This window comes from Plectrocnemia conspersa, unplaced genomic scaffold, assembly GCF_051122295.1.
Source record: "Plectrocnemia conspersa isolate PC_06_02 unplaced genomic scaffold, ASM5112229v1 ptg000003l, whole genome shotgun sequence".
In the NCBI taxonomy this organism is placed as follows: domain Eukaryota; kingdom Metazoa; phylum Arthropoda; class Insecta; order Trichoptera; family Polycentropodidae; genus Plectrocnemia; species Plectrocnemia conspersa.
The window spans coordinates 11,766,662-11,783,994 of NW_028277167.1; the positions used below are offsets into that span (position 1 = coordinate 11,766,662).

Sequence of the window (17,333 nt, forward strand, 5' to 3'; positions counted from 1 at the left end):
ACTTTATTGCTTCGCCGATAATCAGGTGTAAATTTTTCATGAGTCCGAATACCTACACGTTCACCTGGGAGACGACAATCGATGCTGTAGACATGTTAGGATTGAGTTGCGATTACGTCACGCGATCTTTTGCTTCCGAATTCGTACGAAGTAATAGAAATATGCACCTTTACCGCTACCAAAGCATATAACTTTGGATCAGTATAACAAATAAGTGTTTCTTAATATCACTAAGAAAATATTAATTGAAAGAGCTTTTTGATTTATTGACTGAAAAGTCAGATAATAATAAAAAATAAGTAGATATGTTTATTGATAATAACATTCGTATGTAACAAGCTTATAAGCTTTGGTTTATGGCATATCTGCGGAGGAGGATATAGTACTATATAAAGATAAATATCTACTGTGCTGTTTGATACCATGCATCTCGGTTAAATATTATTTATTTTAAAAAGAGTAATTGTATAGCATTGAGTACTGAAACTTGAATTACTTTTTTAACATTTTTATTTATATTCCGTAACCATACAAAACGTTACACAACGATGCTGCGCACTCACCAGATTCTATTTTTTCATTCGGAAAATCCTTTCACCCTTTCGCTTTTTGCATTCTGTTTTTTCACGAGCCTAAAAATTTGTATTCAGTGTTGTTTGCATGGCCTAGCCGTACATTAATCATTCACGCCATAAAAAACGCTTTCGACGGCTTACCGCGAGACAAGACGGCGTGTTTCTGGGATTTTGAACCATTGTTATTTATGTATGACATATGACGATTTACATGTGATGGAAATCCGCCACTACGGATCGTAGACGCTACGCACCATCCCATGATCTTAGAAAGCTTGGCGAGTTTATTACCCGTCAAACAATATTTCATCGCGGAGCTTTGAGACAAGCTTTTAAATAAATTTCTTACACTTCTATACTTATGTGATATATAGTATACATTAAGTCTGTATCACTAAATATGTATATATAATATTTTGTTTGTGAAAATTACTGAATCAAAATGTTTGGGTGTAAAATAATATTTGATTCTAAGACTAAATTTATTTTTATGTCTTAGATGTCTTATTGGAATAATTGACTATATAAGAGCTCAAATTAAAATAACTAGTAAATACAAAAGCATTATTTTTGCCTTTTAAGACGGATTCTTTCAAGATCTAAGGTGCATCATGCTCTCTAGAAAATATTACAACACGACATTTAACAATTAAATAGGAATAATAATATTTGAACGTTTGTTTTTAATTCTTTATTCTACTTTCTATAAAAATATGATTAAATCAACTGCGTTGGCCTAAATTTTTTAGATGTACAAAGATGCAAGAGATTATATGTCTTATATTTCAGATACTAAGCGCCATTTTTATACTAATACAATCAGTGAAACTATGATCCAGTCATTACATAGATATAAATTGCCTTTTTTTATAAGTAGGCTCGTTAAAAAGTTGTGTAAATAAAACATATTAATTCGTTTTTGATATATAATAAAATGTGAATTGCAAATTCTGCGTTTCAAGTGTTCCATGCTCACTGAGGTTTATTGGTCGCAATGACTATATTCAAGAGATCTGACGGTAGAGGTGACCGCTGGATGTTTTCGGACCGCAATTGTGAGAACGTAAACTGTATTAGAAAGTGGGTAAAAAATAACGTAGATTTACTTATCAGACGTTCTCCCATCTTTTGTTTTTACCGATTCATCAAAGCCTTAAGCAAGCCTCGAGTTCTTTGTTCGCCTGAGGAGCGCGATAAAGTAATTTAGCGTTCGAAAGCTTACACTCGGTTCAATCCTTTAAAACCACGGAATTAATTCAATGAACATCGCCCGAGGAAACCTTTAGCAAGGCTTGTACGTTCCAGCAGCTTTTGTGTTTCATTTCGATTCTGCTTTGTATTTTCTACGCCGAAATATTTATGTTTATTCTACAAATCGACGTCTCGCTTAGATTATGTCATTCAGAAGCTCCAATAACAAAATGATCCCACAATATCCATACATAATAATCCAATCCAAAGCTACTTACTAGTAAGTCAGCTTCACTCAAATAAACATTTATTTTGCATATTTAATAATAAAATCTACGCATAATATTACCAAAAATTAAAATACGCCAATATCAATAATTTATGTTGAATATTGATTATAAGGAAATTATATGTTGTATAATACAAAAGTTTTGCCTCATTCCTGCTATTGAGCATTTTATTTTTAGTCCATTATGGGAATGCATAAATATTTTAAAAGCTGCAGAATGGAGGAGTGAGAGCAGTTCGAGATAAAAATAAAAATACAAGAAAAGAAGCGTGAAAAATAAAGTAGGCGCATGAAATAAAGAGTGAAAATGTATTAGATTTTATTAATACATTATTTTTGATTTTTAAGAATGGATTAACATACTATTACTTTTTAGCTAAAGTGTTTGTTATACAAATCGTACGAAATTTTAATTTTTAATACAATCACCTGAAGCTTGCGTTTGTTTTTAATTCTCGTATAACAAAATTTATTCACACTAATCAATACAGTACACGTGCAAATAATTGTATTTTGCTGACTAACCGTTTGTCAAAGCGATATTCAGTACTGCAATAGTTAATTGATTAAATTAAGTATTCGCTATTGCGAAGTGCACAATCGTAATGGAGAATTTGAAGCGCAATTAGATTAGTTATGTTTTCAGTTAACATTAACTTAATATATTTGTGTTTAAAATAAAATTAATATTATCACCATTTAATCATAATAAGTGTTTTTAAATTAATTTTATTAGGTAATCCTAAAATGTATTTATGTCGATTTAACAGTTTATACATGAGTTCATAATTTGTAATATATGTGTCTGAACATATCTAGACTCCACATTCCAATATTTAAAAATATGGGTAATAAAATGACACTAAAAACATTTGTGATTCATTAGATATCCGCAAATGTCTAGATAATTACGATATCAAGTACAGGCGGTCCTCAACTTTCGTACATAATTGGTACCTGAAAATGTGTGCGAATGTTGAATGTTCGAAACTAGAGGGAAGTAAAAAAAAATTGAAATTGTGTGTATTTTAAAATATCATATAAGATGTTTAAGAGGCGTTTAAGAGACAAGTTTAAGTGGGGTTTGCGGGTGTTTCCTTTGAAAAGTTATCAAGAGCTAACTGTTTTCCACTATTCTTTTTCTTTTCTTCATATAGTGTTTTATAACATGCTATGTCTTTATTGATCGCTCTACGCACTTGAGATATGCGTTCTCCATTGGGATCACAATCTTCAAAAATATTTAAAAATTTGTAAAGATGCGTGAAGGCTTCATTCATATTTTTCATTGTTAAAGAGTTTTCCGAAATAAACCTGTCTCATCTACATTAAATATTTGGCTAGAGGAATATTCTCCATCTTTAATAATTTTGGATAATTAGAAAATAAATTCTTTTGCAGCATCTTTATCCGCATCAACCGATTCTCCAGTAAATTTAATATTATGAAAAGAATACCTCATTTTAAAATTGTAAAACCAACCGTTACTTGCTTGAAAAACCGTGTTCACATATTTTTTTAATCTATCCTTCCAATCTTTGTGCAAACTATGAGCTTTTGCTGGAATAATTGAAATACTCAGATGAACATCTTTCTGATGTTGGTCATCGATCCATGATGACAAAGATTTTTCCATTTCATCCATGTTTTTTTGAAAAAATATCTTTAAAGATTGTGGAAATATATCTTTAATTTCCACAATTTTGCACGTATTCCTTAATTATATTTTTATTTTGCAAAATTGAACATATCGTAGACCTATTTGTATCATACGAACGTCCGATTGAAGGAAAAGATTCACCGCTATCAGAACGTCTAATAATTTCCATCTTTGTCTCGAATCGTGTGAAGTTTATATGTCCTTGATTTATTTTTGTTCGTATCAACACTGAAGTTTTTCCGTTTCTAACTCATGTTTATAATTCTTTTTAGAAAAAAAAATAATTAAAAAAAATGTTTTTAGTTTAATGTGCGAAAGTCGAGGGCCGCCTGTATAGTTTTGAATGTGGGAGACCAGCTGAGATAGACGATAATGCCCAGGCTGCAGAAATGGAAGCAAATCCTACTTAAACGTTTTATCAGATGGCCGAGAAGCTTTGAGACAAGTTGTATGGGTTCCATACGAATTAAGTCCGCGCATATTTGCATATCTCAAGAGCTTCTGGATCTTAGGGCTGGTCGCCTTATATCGATCATTTGATAACCGGAAATGAGAAATGGGTCAAGTAGAAAACCTACCTCATAGCCCAGCTCAATGTAAAATAAGTTATTATGTGTGTATGGTGGGACTGCAATGGGATTGTGCATTACAAAACCCTTAAACCTGGACAAATAATAACAGCGAGCTTTTACTGCAATCAGTTGGAACTTTGTGCACGAAGAAGTAAAAAAAGGTCTGCATTTGTAATTTGATAATTTTTTTAACGTTGACAGTAAAACTTCAAAAGGTATATTTGTGTATATTATATTTAATAAAATGTATTAAAGCTATTCTTTATATTATAAATACATCACTAAAAGTCAATACAATAGAATATTTGACGTATTTTTATATAAGATTGAAGTATTTTTTTATATATATTAGTGAATATTATATGGATGTTTTATTTTTAATATATCACAAAAGGTCCTTGAAATTAAAAAATATATTATTTTTTTAGTACGATTGATTAAATTAAAATATAAATAATTGGTTGTTAAGGTTCTGTGTAAGATTGTTATGCATGACAATAATACATTCCAAGAATTCAAACGTAATTTAACTATTCAAAGTAAACCCAAATACAAATATTAATCCGAATTACACGCTTTAGTTATGTACTTAACATAGTAAACTTAAACATACTTAAACTGTAAAGTATTTATTTATATATGAAGTTATTTAAATTTAAAACGCGTAAATGAATAATTTATTGTCATAAAAACAATGAAATTAAAATATTTCAAACCTATTTTTTTTTTTGGAAAATTTCATTTGTTTTTTGCTATTCTCTTAGTTACTGTTGATTCTTGCTTTATTAATGTTTAAATAAGATTATTTTCATAATTGTTGCAAATTAAATTCTGTAATTAGCGTGTGTCCGTTGATAAATTTTAATCTTGTGATTCTAAATTCTAGTACCAACTTAATGTTTTATATATTAGTGCATATATTTGTGTTAAAATAGCGAGTGTTTTGCGTGACAGTGTTTTTTATTAAATAATAAAAATTTGCAGTTTGCACGTAAGTATATATTATTAAAATATATATGTACAATAGTAATTCGCCAGATATAGTACCTAGACGTGTCGTATATATATATATATATATATATATATATATATATATATATATATATATATATATATATATATATATATATATATATATATATATATATATATATATATATATATATATATATATATATATATATATATATATATATATATATATATATATATATATATATATATATATATATATATATATATATATATATATATATATATATATATACCTAAAAGTATGACACGAAAACATTTGTACACGTTTTGAAACAATAAAAAATAAATTTTAATTAAATAATTACACATAATTAGTAGTAATATATAACACAAAATTAGTAGTAATATATAATTAGTAGTAATATATAACACAAAAAACCGCAAAGCTTACCTTAATTTTACGTCTAGAATTTTTGATTAATTTGCCTCTTTTTTATAATTTTTATAAAAAATTATTACCCCATTGCGGTCCAAAAAAAACATCACCAGGTCCATCATAGATTTGTAAAATTCTAAGATAAACTAATATTATTGATTATTATTTTAAATAAAAATATGTGTTGACAAAACCTTTTTTATTTCACTTATACAAAATAAGTATACACAAAACCTTATATTATTAAATAGCTTATATTTTTCTAATGTATGATAAAATTTTTTTTACTATTAATAAAAATTAAAAAATTGTCGATTGAGCTTCGACATAAGACTAGAAAGGGTTAAACATTTTAATTAGGATTTATTTACACTATCACCACTATCTATTCATATCAAAATTAGTATTTCTTCTTAATTATTATCTCCCGAGAATTAAAAAAATACAAATAAAAAATTATGCATATTTCGCAAAAATTTTCACTTAATCTTTTTTGTTGAAAAAAAATTATACGAATATTTTAAAACTGTTTACGACTGCAATTTTAAAAATAAGTAATGGTCAAAATTTCCTAAATTTACAGCTGCATACAGAGCAGGTAGTGAGAGAGATATGTTGCAAAAGGACAATGAATTTCGATTAACACTCCAAAAAGTTTTGTTTGACAATATAAGTTTCATGTCTGATTTAAGGAATAGAAAAAAATCGCTTTGACGTCCTCAAAAATTTGCTAGTAAATAAAAAATAAAAACTGCAATGATTGATTTACCAGCTAATTAAAACAAAGTGTTTGTAAATTTTACTTAAATCATACGGGAATATGTTGGTATTTTTTATAGTACGAAGAAAAAATTCACTTGAAGTCCAAATTAGTTTACAAAAACCAGATTTTATGTTGCTTATTGATCTGATTAGGAAAAAAATATCTTCAAACGCTGGCAAATTTTATTATTTATATTCCGGTAAATAAATATTGACCCAAATTGTTGTAAATGTGGTAGCTCAAAGTTTTTATATATACAAAGATATATACTGTATTAATTTAAATACATTATACATATAGCATATATTACATACATTCACTATCATTAAAATCACGTTAATTTGTTTCTTTATTAAACTTTATCGATTTTTTTCCCATAAAAAATTTGCTAAATGTATCGCATTAAATATTAAAATAACTAATAGTTAAGAATAAGCGAATAATTTGATATTCGAATATGTGAATTGAAGTTCCTAAGGAGATCTTATCTCATATTCATATTATATGTATGTATATTACGCATACACGTATGTTTTTGAAAGCTTTCATCCAACCTTTTGTACATAAACAAGTAGGTTAAATTGTAAATGCAAATTGTAAACGATGAGTGAGTAACGTGCGCCTTTCTCTTAAACGCAGGTCCCATGAGGGGGTGAGAGCGGGCATGATGGGGCGGCGTAGGCAGAGCCCCCGGGAGCTGGGCTAGAGCCGCCCCCCGACGCCATGGAGCCCCACGACGTCGTCCGCCACAGGCCCCTCGCTTTCGACAAGGTAATTTTTTTAATTTTTATACACATGTATTAATCCGGAACCTACATCTACCATTTAAAATTTGTGTAATATGTGAATTTTTATCAATTTCTTTATTATTTAAATTAATTAATTATTGATTAATATTTCAATAATATATAAATAAAAAACTAGAGTCATATTCATTAGAGACATGTGTGGTGAAGGATATGTGACTAATTGATTATAAAAGGTTCGTATGTATACAAAGCTTAAATTTTATATCCATACCCACCACCAAAACCTTCGAATATTTAAAATATTTTTTTAAATAATTCCGTAGACAATTTAGAAGTAATTTAACCGTTTCGCTTCGTCCTTCGAAGCAATTAAAATACTTTAATAGAGGTATATATAACGGTTAACCCTAGCCTTAACCCTCCGGGGAAAACATTGTCAATAAATGCCGGAGCAGGCTTCTTTCAGTGTTTCCAAAATGAATTTGCATAAATTACTAAGGTCGCCACTGGTGAACTTTATTCAAGACGGACGCTTTGTGACATTTGCGATCTTAATTGAAATATATAGCTATATACTAGATCAATCCTCATTGGGTTTTATAGTTCAGAGTGGGTTGGGTAGCAATCTAATATGGCAGTTGATGAATGAATGATTGATTTATTTATATGGTTGCGATAAAATATTTAAGTTGATCAGAAAATATGTATACTCACTTCTGCTGATATAAAATCTATATTGTAAGCTTTTCTAAGTTAGAGACTTAGTATGAGAAAGCAGATTAATCGCTTTCAGAGTGAGCTCTCCTCTATGCTATGCCTAAACTATTGCTCCAAACTTGAATGTCTCCACATTATAAACTGTATTGAAGACACAGCTTACAATATGAATTGTAATTTAATACATTAGAGTTTATCATAAGCTTATACGTTACATATTCATATTTTTTGTAGTCAAGTTGAAGAGGGTAACTGAGCCGGCTATTGTGCTCCACTAAGCCGCTGACCTCAGACACCCTCGTTTCGGATAACTCACATACACTATGTATGTATATCATTTAACCCGTTGGCGACCAGCTTTTAATATCCTGTATAGCAAATTCCTAGCGTGATAAATGCTCTGACGTTACCACGGCAACGCGCGATGACAAAACGAAACGAGGGTAGACCATTGATAAATCGCTTCGTGAATGTCTGGGCTAAATAACGAAATCAATTGCTAGTGTCAGTCATCTATGGCAGAATATTTTAGTTTTTATAGATTGAGCATAAATATATAATCAAATAATAATAAGTTGGATTGGTATTCTCAAACTATTTTGAAACTGCACAATCTAGGTTATAGGCGGACAACATTCTAATCAATCGATGTGCAAAAATGATTACTACATACTTTGATTTTCATGATAAAAAGACTAAAAGCTCATACATAATCATTAAATAGATAAGGCGGGAAAAACAGGTTGACAGGTAGTCTAAATCGTTGTCTGGTGTCCTCAGATGGATTTCTAGTATTCACATGACATTGTTCGTTTTCTTATGTTGAAATATTTGTGTTACGCATGTCAATTATCAGGCTCATTAGACTGGCAGTTTGTGTTTGACATTCAAGTATCGATAATGTATTTTGTCATGCTTAATGATTTTGAATTTGCACTAAATTTTATATTAAAAATGGAACTGAATTGAATAAAGCAATGCAAATAGTAGAGAACGCTTTTGGCGAGAATTCTATCATAAAAATAAATTTCTTATGAAGGGTTTATGAATTTAGGCCTCTAAAACATTGAATATGATAAAAGAGGTAGGAAAAAAAGGACATTAAAATGGTTTGAAACTAGTGTTACATATTTATTAAGAAATTGATCAAAATTTTTCCACAATCCTAAAAAAAATTAGTCATATGAAAAATGTACGTAATATGTAATATGTATTACTATTACTACATTATATATCTTTGTAAATGAAAAATCTTACCTTACAGCAATTGGGGTTGATAATTAAAATATAATCGAATGGTTAGAGTGGTAAAACATTAATTAAAACATACGAGTACATAATTATTACTTTATTAATTTATTATAAATTCTTATACGAGATATTGGTATTATTTTGACTTAAATATGAAATGCTAATTTTTTATCACATGCTATTTTATCTCTGGTATTTTCCAAAAAATTAAAACATCTTAACACGTCACGTAAACGAAAACGTTAACTCTTGTTTCATTAATCCTTGACTTAATAATTTATTCATTATATTATAAACCTAATAATATAATCATAAGTCTTTGATCCTTGCATTCTCAATTTTTTAAGTCAAATTATAAACTAAAAAAATTATAAACTAAAAAAAATTATAAACTATAAACTTTTAAATGTTGTTTATTGCTCCTTCTAACTTGAGAGCGTAATATCGATCTAAACAAATTCACTTTAGGGTAATAGCAAAGTTAATTTTAGAAAGTTTGCTGGTTTCTTTATGGCACACATTGTCTCTGCGATAGACTCAACAAATAAAGTATGGTTAATTTGAACTTTTTGACATTATAACATAATTTTTACTAGGAGTGAGATTTTGTGTTTTAAAAAATATTTTTTATTTTTTAATATATATATAAGAATTAAAAAAAATATATAATAATTCAATCTGTGTGTAGAAAAACACGATGGTAAATAAACAACTAAAACAACTGACATTATATAAGCGCCAAATCTAATATTTTTGAGTGCCATCTCTTCAAAACAAAAAATCAGATAAACTCGTAACATAGATCTTTTTCGCTAATTCGGCGCTCGTATTTCAGAACTCGCCATTGTTCAAAACGCGCAAATATTTGTGTTTACTCTCGGCTGTCTTTGAGGGTCCAAAAGTCCCCCGGGCACCATAACGCCCCTTGTCACATTACAGCAGCCGGGAAGATATTCGCTCGAGATCACTATCCCTTTTATTCTATTCTTTCAACGTCGCCGAGAAGGACGTGTTAATAATGCATAAAGATTTTGAAGCATGCCCGTTCGATAAATTTCACGCTATACATTATTCATGTTACATTAAGATAATATTCGGCGGGTGAATGTGAAAGCGTTCGGTTTTATTGCGAGGCATCAAGCGCCACTATATTGTTTGATGTATTTTAATTGGTGCTCATAACCATAGATTTAATCGCTAAATTAAGCATTATACGGTAAGCGCATACAAACAACAGTATTACAACTGTAGCTGATGTATATTGTAGGTAATAATTTCTCTTAGTTGCTTCAGTATAAAATTACGTGAAATATTAAATGTTATTGCAATATCGAGTCAATGAACAGCAAGTTACGTACTTTAAATTAAAATGAACACTTTATAACGAAAGTTAAGATTCATTAGCTTTGCTTTGTCGCTCTTTAAAGTTTGTAAGAAATCAATAGAGAGATCACAAACTATCTTGTAGCTTTCATATAATTAAAACTACTGCGAAATGTGATTCAAACTTCTTCCTCAACTAAAAAAACCGCAACGCAGAAACTTATATACTGGAAGAAAATATTAATTTTCTCATTGAGTAATGTAATAAAAAGTTTTCAAAAGTAGCCAAATGGGTATAGATCATCGAACAGGAAAATTAAAAATATTCTAATTTATTATTTTGGGTTTCAAGGCTGAAAGGGTGTGACTTTATAGCTAAAATAGACGTCGAAAAGCTGGTAACAATTTATTTTATTAGAATACATATATACTATTTGGTGGCGGATTTAAAATGACAGAGTTCTTGCTGGCATGTCTAGTTGTATTATTGTCGGCTATGATTTCGATAGAGCGGCTGAGATTATCGTGATGTGTTCTCATGATGCTCTCAGAAAGTATTTTATTTCTTCTCTCAGTTCATCAAATCGTGAATGAACACTTTCTCTAGATATACAGTGTATTTCTTCGTATATGAGATGTTGATGTTGCGATTCTATATTCTGGTCAACAGCTGAAGTTCATAACTCGATTCCGAATTTTTATTTATGATCTTAAAGGCGTTCTTCATTCATGCGTTTAGTTAAAGAAAAATGTGTTTTTACAGCTAGGGCCGAAATATTGGCCCACCCTAATTATGTAAAATATGTAAAAAAAAACAACTGACCAATATTTCTCGGCAATTTTTTAAAATTTTGTATTTTTACATTTTCGCCACGTATCAACATAAAACGAATACATTTGCTTTATTTCAAGCAAATCTAACGTTACCCAGCAGTTCCCAGTAATTATGTTATGTAACAGGGAAATGACTGTGACTTTATAATAGGGATGGCTGGCGAAGTGAAAACAATGCAGGTATTGCATACCCGAAATTATTTCTACTATTTGTACATTTTTATCTCCATTAAGACGTATTTTTACCCAAATAGTCCTCAGAATATGATTCACTAAGCAATGGTGTTAAATATTAACAATAAATAAGTCGCAATAATTATATATAAATACAAAACGTATTTGAAAAAATTGTGCAAAATTTTTTTTTTGAAAAAAAAAAAACTTTCTAATTAAAAACTTTTTGTTACCAACTAAAGATATGTTGTACTAGAGGATATAATTAAAATATGTAGTAATTAAAATGTGCTGACGGGTGATTTTTTTGAATCAAACTTGATTTATATTTTGTTTTTTTAGTAAATAAATATATTTTTTTTCTCTTTTATAGTTGTAGCAATTAGTTATTGTTGCTTTTTTACCTCACATTATTGAGAGTACACAAAAAAATAATTTTTAAATACACATATGTATAACATAAATTACTTAAAAATGCAAATCAATGATTTAGTAAAAAAATATTATACATATATTAAGTCGATTTGCATGGTCCTTTATTTTTTTTTCTCACCAATAGAGAACGGATTTTTTCGTTTAAGATATTCGTAGGAAAATTAAATTAAAGGCTTAAAGCGGCGATTTCCTACTTGTTTTCATTTTATTCATTTGACTTTTCTGAATTTTTAACTGGTCTTGTATTTTTTTTAAATATTTTAATAGCGTAAATTTCAAGTTTTGAAACTTAGGTTTTGAACACATAGAGGCCGTGAATTTAGTTCACTTTCAAGAACGATAACGATTTTTTTTAATTTTTGATCATAGCTAGTGAGCGAAGTATATATATTTTATTTTGGACGCATTTTACTTTTTTTCTTGTTTCTTCTAAGCTTGATGTACTCATTTTTGGAATACCTTCAGTGCCTTCTCTTGATTATTATTATTTGTTATTAAAGAATGTTAAAATGTGTTGCTGTTTGCTTTCTTTAATTTCAATTTTGTAAAAAAATCAACATAATGACACAAGAAATAGTTTTTAATATGTAATTAGATGGTGGTAAAAAATAAATTGATGAGTCACGGGTTTTAAAAAAATTCTTAAATTATTTAGCATACCATTTTTTAATGGGCCGCAAAATTTTTAGGATTGTAAAATCAGTTAAGAAGCACTGGTTTAGCGCGCGTCTTTTCCTAACAAAGAGTATTTTTTCAGTGGTAATAATGGGTGGTAATATTTCTAATTATTTAAGGAATTGCTTAGTTACGAGATCTTCCACTCTCTCTCATTGTTGTATGGCCATACTGTCGAGATGTGTTTTCGTTTGTTCTAAATGATAATATGATTTATACTGTAATTATTAATAAATATTACAAACTTAGTCTTATAAAATAATTTGAAATTGACTTTTTTTAAAGGCTTATAAAAAGTCTTCAAAGTAACTTTAGTGTTTTTTCTGGCCCTTTATATTATATAATAAGGGAATCAGAGAGAATATTAAATGTGGAAATTCAGTAGAAGCAGTTCTAGGTTTGTCTGTGTGCCCCCAAGTGAGAATTTCAGCCATATATTAGCTGAAATAGTGCGGTCTGTGGTCGGTACGGCAGACTGCAAGTGCATTATTAGCATGCGGTATAATTTAAACGTGATTTACTGCCTTATCGCTCTTCAGCCAGCTCTGAAACTGAATACTAATGTTTAACAATGAAATGATTATACATTTATTGAATCAATATTACCGTATGTGTCTTTTACACCCGTGTTCATTAACGAAAGTAACTTTATTATTCTTTCAAAATATGTGTATACGATATATATTGCCGCTGAATTGTTGAGCTTGTGTAAAAATCAATTAAGCTATGGATATAGCGATAGCTCACAGCTAGATATGATTCATAGCTTAGTTAATCTAGTCGTTGAACAAATTTAGTAACCCATAAACTCGTACACAATGTTGGTGATCAAATTGCAGCATAAATCAGCGACAAATTTATATGGGCAATTTCAGTCTGCGTCCTCAAGGGAATGGCGTTTAATATGTCATTACTTTATGTACAAAGGTATTAATATATTACATGTAGTATATATAATACTATTTTGAAATTAATAAATTATTTTATTAATAGAAAAAATAAAAAGTTTTTGTCGAGTGATGGTGTCATTGTTTAAGTAGTAATATTTCTCTGAGATCTGTTTTATTTACCATGTGTTATTACTAGCATGATTCTGGTAAAAAAATTTAAATTAATAAGCTCTGGTGTATTTTTAAAAAGGTTTTTATATTTCTATAAATTTTCAGTAATTATTACACTAATGCATTATCGTGTATACCTCAAATTCTACATTGTCCAAATATTGTAGTAAACTAAATAATCTCATGTCTAGATTATATTTATGGATTTTTAACGTAATAAAAGTTAATTAATGCTCACGCGCTTTTTGCAAGTTGAAATTACAAAGGTTTATAAAATATTTTCATTTTTAGTTGGATATGGTTGTACGTATTAATTGCGGCCGTAAAATGGTGCAATAAATTTATATTATGATAGAGATAAATTATGTGTCATTCGTGCTGTGGCACAGCGTCGTATATTCTTCAAGTAGTTTCAAATATCGAGTTTATGTCACTTGAATGGATTAGATCTAAATAAAAGTGACGTTATGTATTGGGCGTTAGCTCCATAGGATGAGAGTTCAAGACTTAACTCTCATGTGTTCTAAGTCACAAGTCGGAAGTTCCATTGATAGTTATTTTATGTGGTACTTGGCAAGTGATTTAAAACAGATTTGGAATAATAAACCCTGTGAATATCACGACTAAGTACATTACATAGCCTGACAGCCATCTTAGTTTAAATGCCGGTTTATCATCAGATTTAAAACTTATCCTGTCGTCAAAAAATCCGAGATTAAAGAAGAGGTAAAAATGTTTATAAATGGAAATTATTGAAATATTTTTAAATTGTATTTTTATGAAATAATATTAAGGTTTTTAAGAACATAATGACCGCCATAAAAAAAATTATTAAAAATATATCTAGTAAAAATCTTTGCAAAATTCGTTAACCAGCTTGATCTGCCATTTTGTTTTAAAATAGGGATTATACGAAAAATAAATACATTTAAATTAATAAAATGTTAAAAAATAAAAGGCAAAAATGTTTTATAAAATAAGAGTGTGTTTTTTGTTCATTTTGTTGTCATTTCTGTGGAATATAACGAAATTTTAAGACACGATTTTCACTAAAATAGACCTCGCAAAAATCTCGGCAAAAGCCTAGTTATTTTAAAACGAGGTTTAACAGTTTTTAAGGTAACACGAAAATTACTGTAGTGTAGAAACATAACTTATTTAATAAATATCATAGCTGAGTTTATTAGCCAGTTTGATTTATCGTATTGTTTCAAAATACAGACTAATAAAAAAAATTAAAATTCATAGCTTCGGTGAAAAAATTCTAGAAAAAAGTGTTTATTGTTTTGTTTGTAAAATAGCTCAATATAATAATATTTTTTTAAAATCCATTTAAAAAAACACACTTTTATATACAGAAATCTACCTAATACTTGCGGCCTTTGCCGGATGGATTTTTTCTATGGCAGTGTTCCGGCTGTTATACGATCGGGTAATGTAAAATAATATATTCTAGCTATTTGCAAAGTGCTTGCGTCTAATGTTGCGTTAATCCGGCAACAATGGAATTTAAAGTTTTACCACTTGCTATCATAAAACGTTTTGCTAGTTCTTTTTTTATATTATAGTTGGTTTTATTAAAAGCACACACATTTTTTTATATTTTTTTCATTTACAATAAATACTGTTTTAGCGTTAATTTGGTCTTTTATACAGTATTAATTTTAGTCCGGAAGCTAAAACGTTTTTTCATGTGCATAAAATGTATTAGTTTTTGTGACTTATTTAATAATTCGCGTATTTTTATTTTATTTCATAATAGTACTAGTCAATTTTATATTTTTACGACAAATTTTAAAAGTTTTATGGCGATACGATTAAAATTATGATAATTTATGTCCCATAAAATTTTCTTTTCTTAAATATTTAAATTTATATTATTATATATGTTTGATATGCTACGAATATATATTTTTTTTGATAAACCGTTATTTGAAACAAGGTGAATAACAATCAGGATGAATAACGAACTTAGTCGGAATACTAACAAGGTCTATTATTTCAAATCTATCTGAAATTACTTTTTAAATATAATATAAAATTCCTTGCATTCGAAACTTCTGACTTAGAATACACGACGGTTAAGCACTGAACTCTCATCCAGTGGAGCTTACGCTGAATTGACACATATGATTCAAAATAGCAACAAATGGAGCTTACGCTAAATAGACACATGTATAAAAATAATAGTTGCTTTCACTTCAATAGTCAGATCTAATCCAACCAAGCAGTCACCTTAAAGTGCTATGAGTTTGACTCGATCTTTGAGACAACTTGAAGACAGACGATAGATCGGTGGTCTGTTGTTCAATATTCCTTCTAGCCCAGTCGCTAAAACGCTGTTTAAACAAACATCTATGTAACTCTTTTAATAAATATTGTACTTTTATTTAACTTCTAAATTGTACTAGTCGATTTTATATTTTCATGACTGATCGTAACGCGTAATTATTTCCCTTTTTTTAGCTACAATTGCACTTAATGCTACACACAGCATTATATTATACAACAGTTGTATCGCCACAGATATCCGATTATCTAATTTATACGCTATTTTATGAAATGATGTATAGCATTTTTTGATTTAATGATAAAACCTACTAATTAAAATCATTGCATAAATCATCATTAAAATATTTATTTCAAGTTTAATTTCACCGAAGTTATACTAATAACTACTCTTTACACTAAGCCATATTAAATCAAATTGATTTAAAAAAAAATGTAAAGTACACTGACAAAAGTATTAGTTATATTAAAAAATATTTTAAAATCTTGTTACATTGTAATTTGTGTAATTTAACTTTATGTAGCTTTAAAATCAACATATATACTAAAGTTAAAATATATTTTAGTATAAAACTAATAGATTGATACTTTTTCCCTTAAAATAATACATGCTTTGTTTAAAAATTAGAATAAAAAGGATTTTTTATTGTGTGAATGGTATCACATATATAAAAAATAAAACGTTTGAACTCGAATGAAAGGAGAATGAAAGTATTATTTTTCATGGTTTGATTAACCAATATTTTTTCTAAAAAACAGAAACGTATAGATGCTTTGAATGTAACGCAATGATATAAATTTTATATTCGCTATTTATTATTTATTAAAATAATATCAAGTTACATACGCTGGAATATTAATAAATTAATAAATTAAAAAGAGATTTACATTGCACTTACGGCATCTGGCATGTTCAAGATGTTATGCACTTATAGAGCATCTGCAATTTGAAATTGAAGATGCAGAAGATCCTTTGAAATTCTTTCGGCAGATAAGGATCCCGTATTGAAAACGGTTTCAAGGCAGACAGTTCGGAAAATCTCTTTTCAAGAAACTGCTATAGAATTGCCAAATTTCTATGTGCGTATATATTTTTATTTATTTAGAGATTTACGCAATATCCGCGAACAACGGATACGATTGATTTTCTCAAACGTAGGTGAAATTCAGTTAGGAGCTTTTGACGAACAGAGATATTCTGCGAACTTTGTGTATTGATCGTAGCATCAACAATAATAAAGATAAACTGAATATGTTTATTGATTTATTAATATAAATCAATAAATATTCTATTCAAATTTCATTTGTTAATACTTCTTAAAGTTTTTTTTATGTTAAAGTAAGATATGATTTATTCATAGCCT

At 28.6% G+C, this 17,333-nt stretch overlaps 1 protein-coding gene across 4 annotated transcripts in view; it reads left to right on the forward strand.

Moving 5' to 3' along the window:
* Positions 1–17,333, forward strand: part of LOC148236606 (uncharacterized) — a 195,163-nt gene that overhangs the window by 29,071 nt on the left and 148,759 nt on the right. For all 4 annotated transcript variants that reach the window (XM_088182120.1, XM_088182121.1, XM_088182122.1 and 1 more), the window contains exon 2: positions 7,101–7,232. In XM_088182120.1, the coding sequence (XP_088038246.1) occupies positions 7,185–7,232 (48 nt within the window). In that variant the 5' untranslated portion in view covers positions 7,101–7,184. The remainder of the gene's footprint in view (positions 1–7,100; positions 7,233–17,333) is intronic.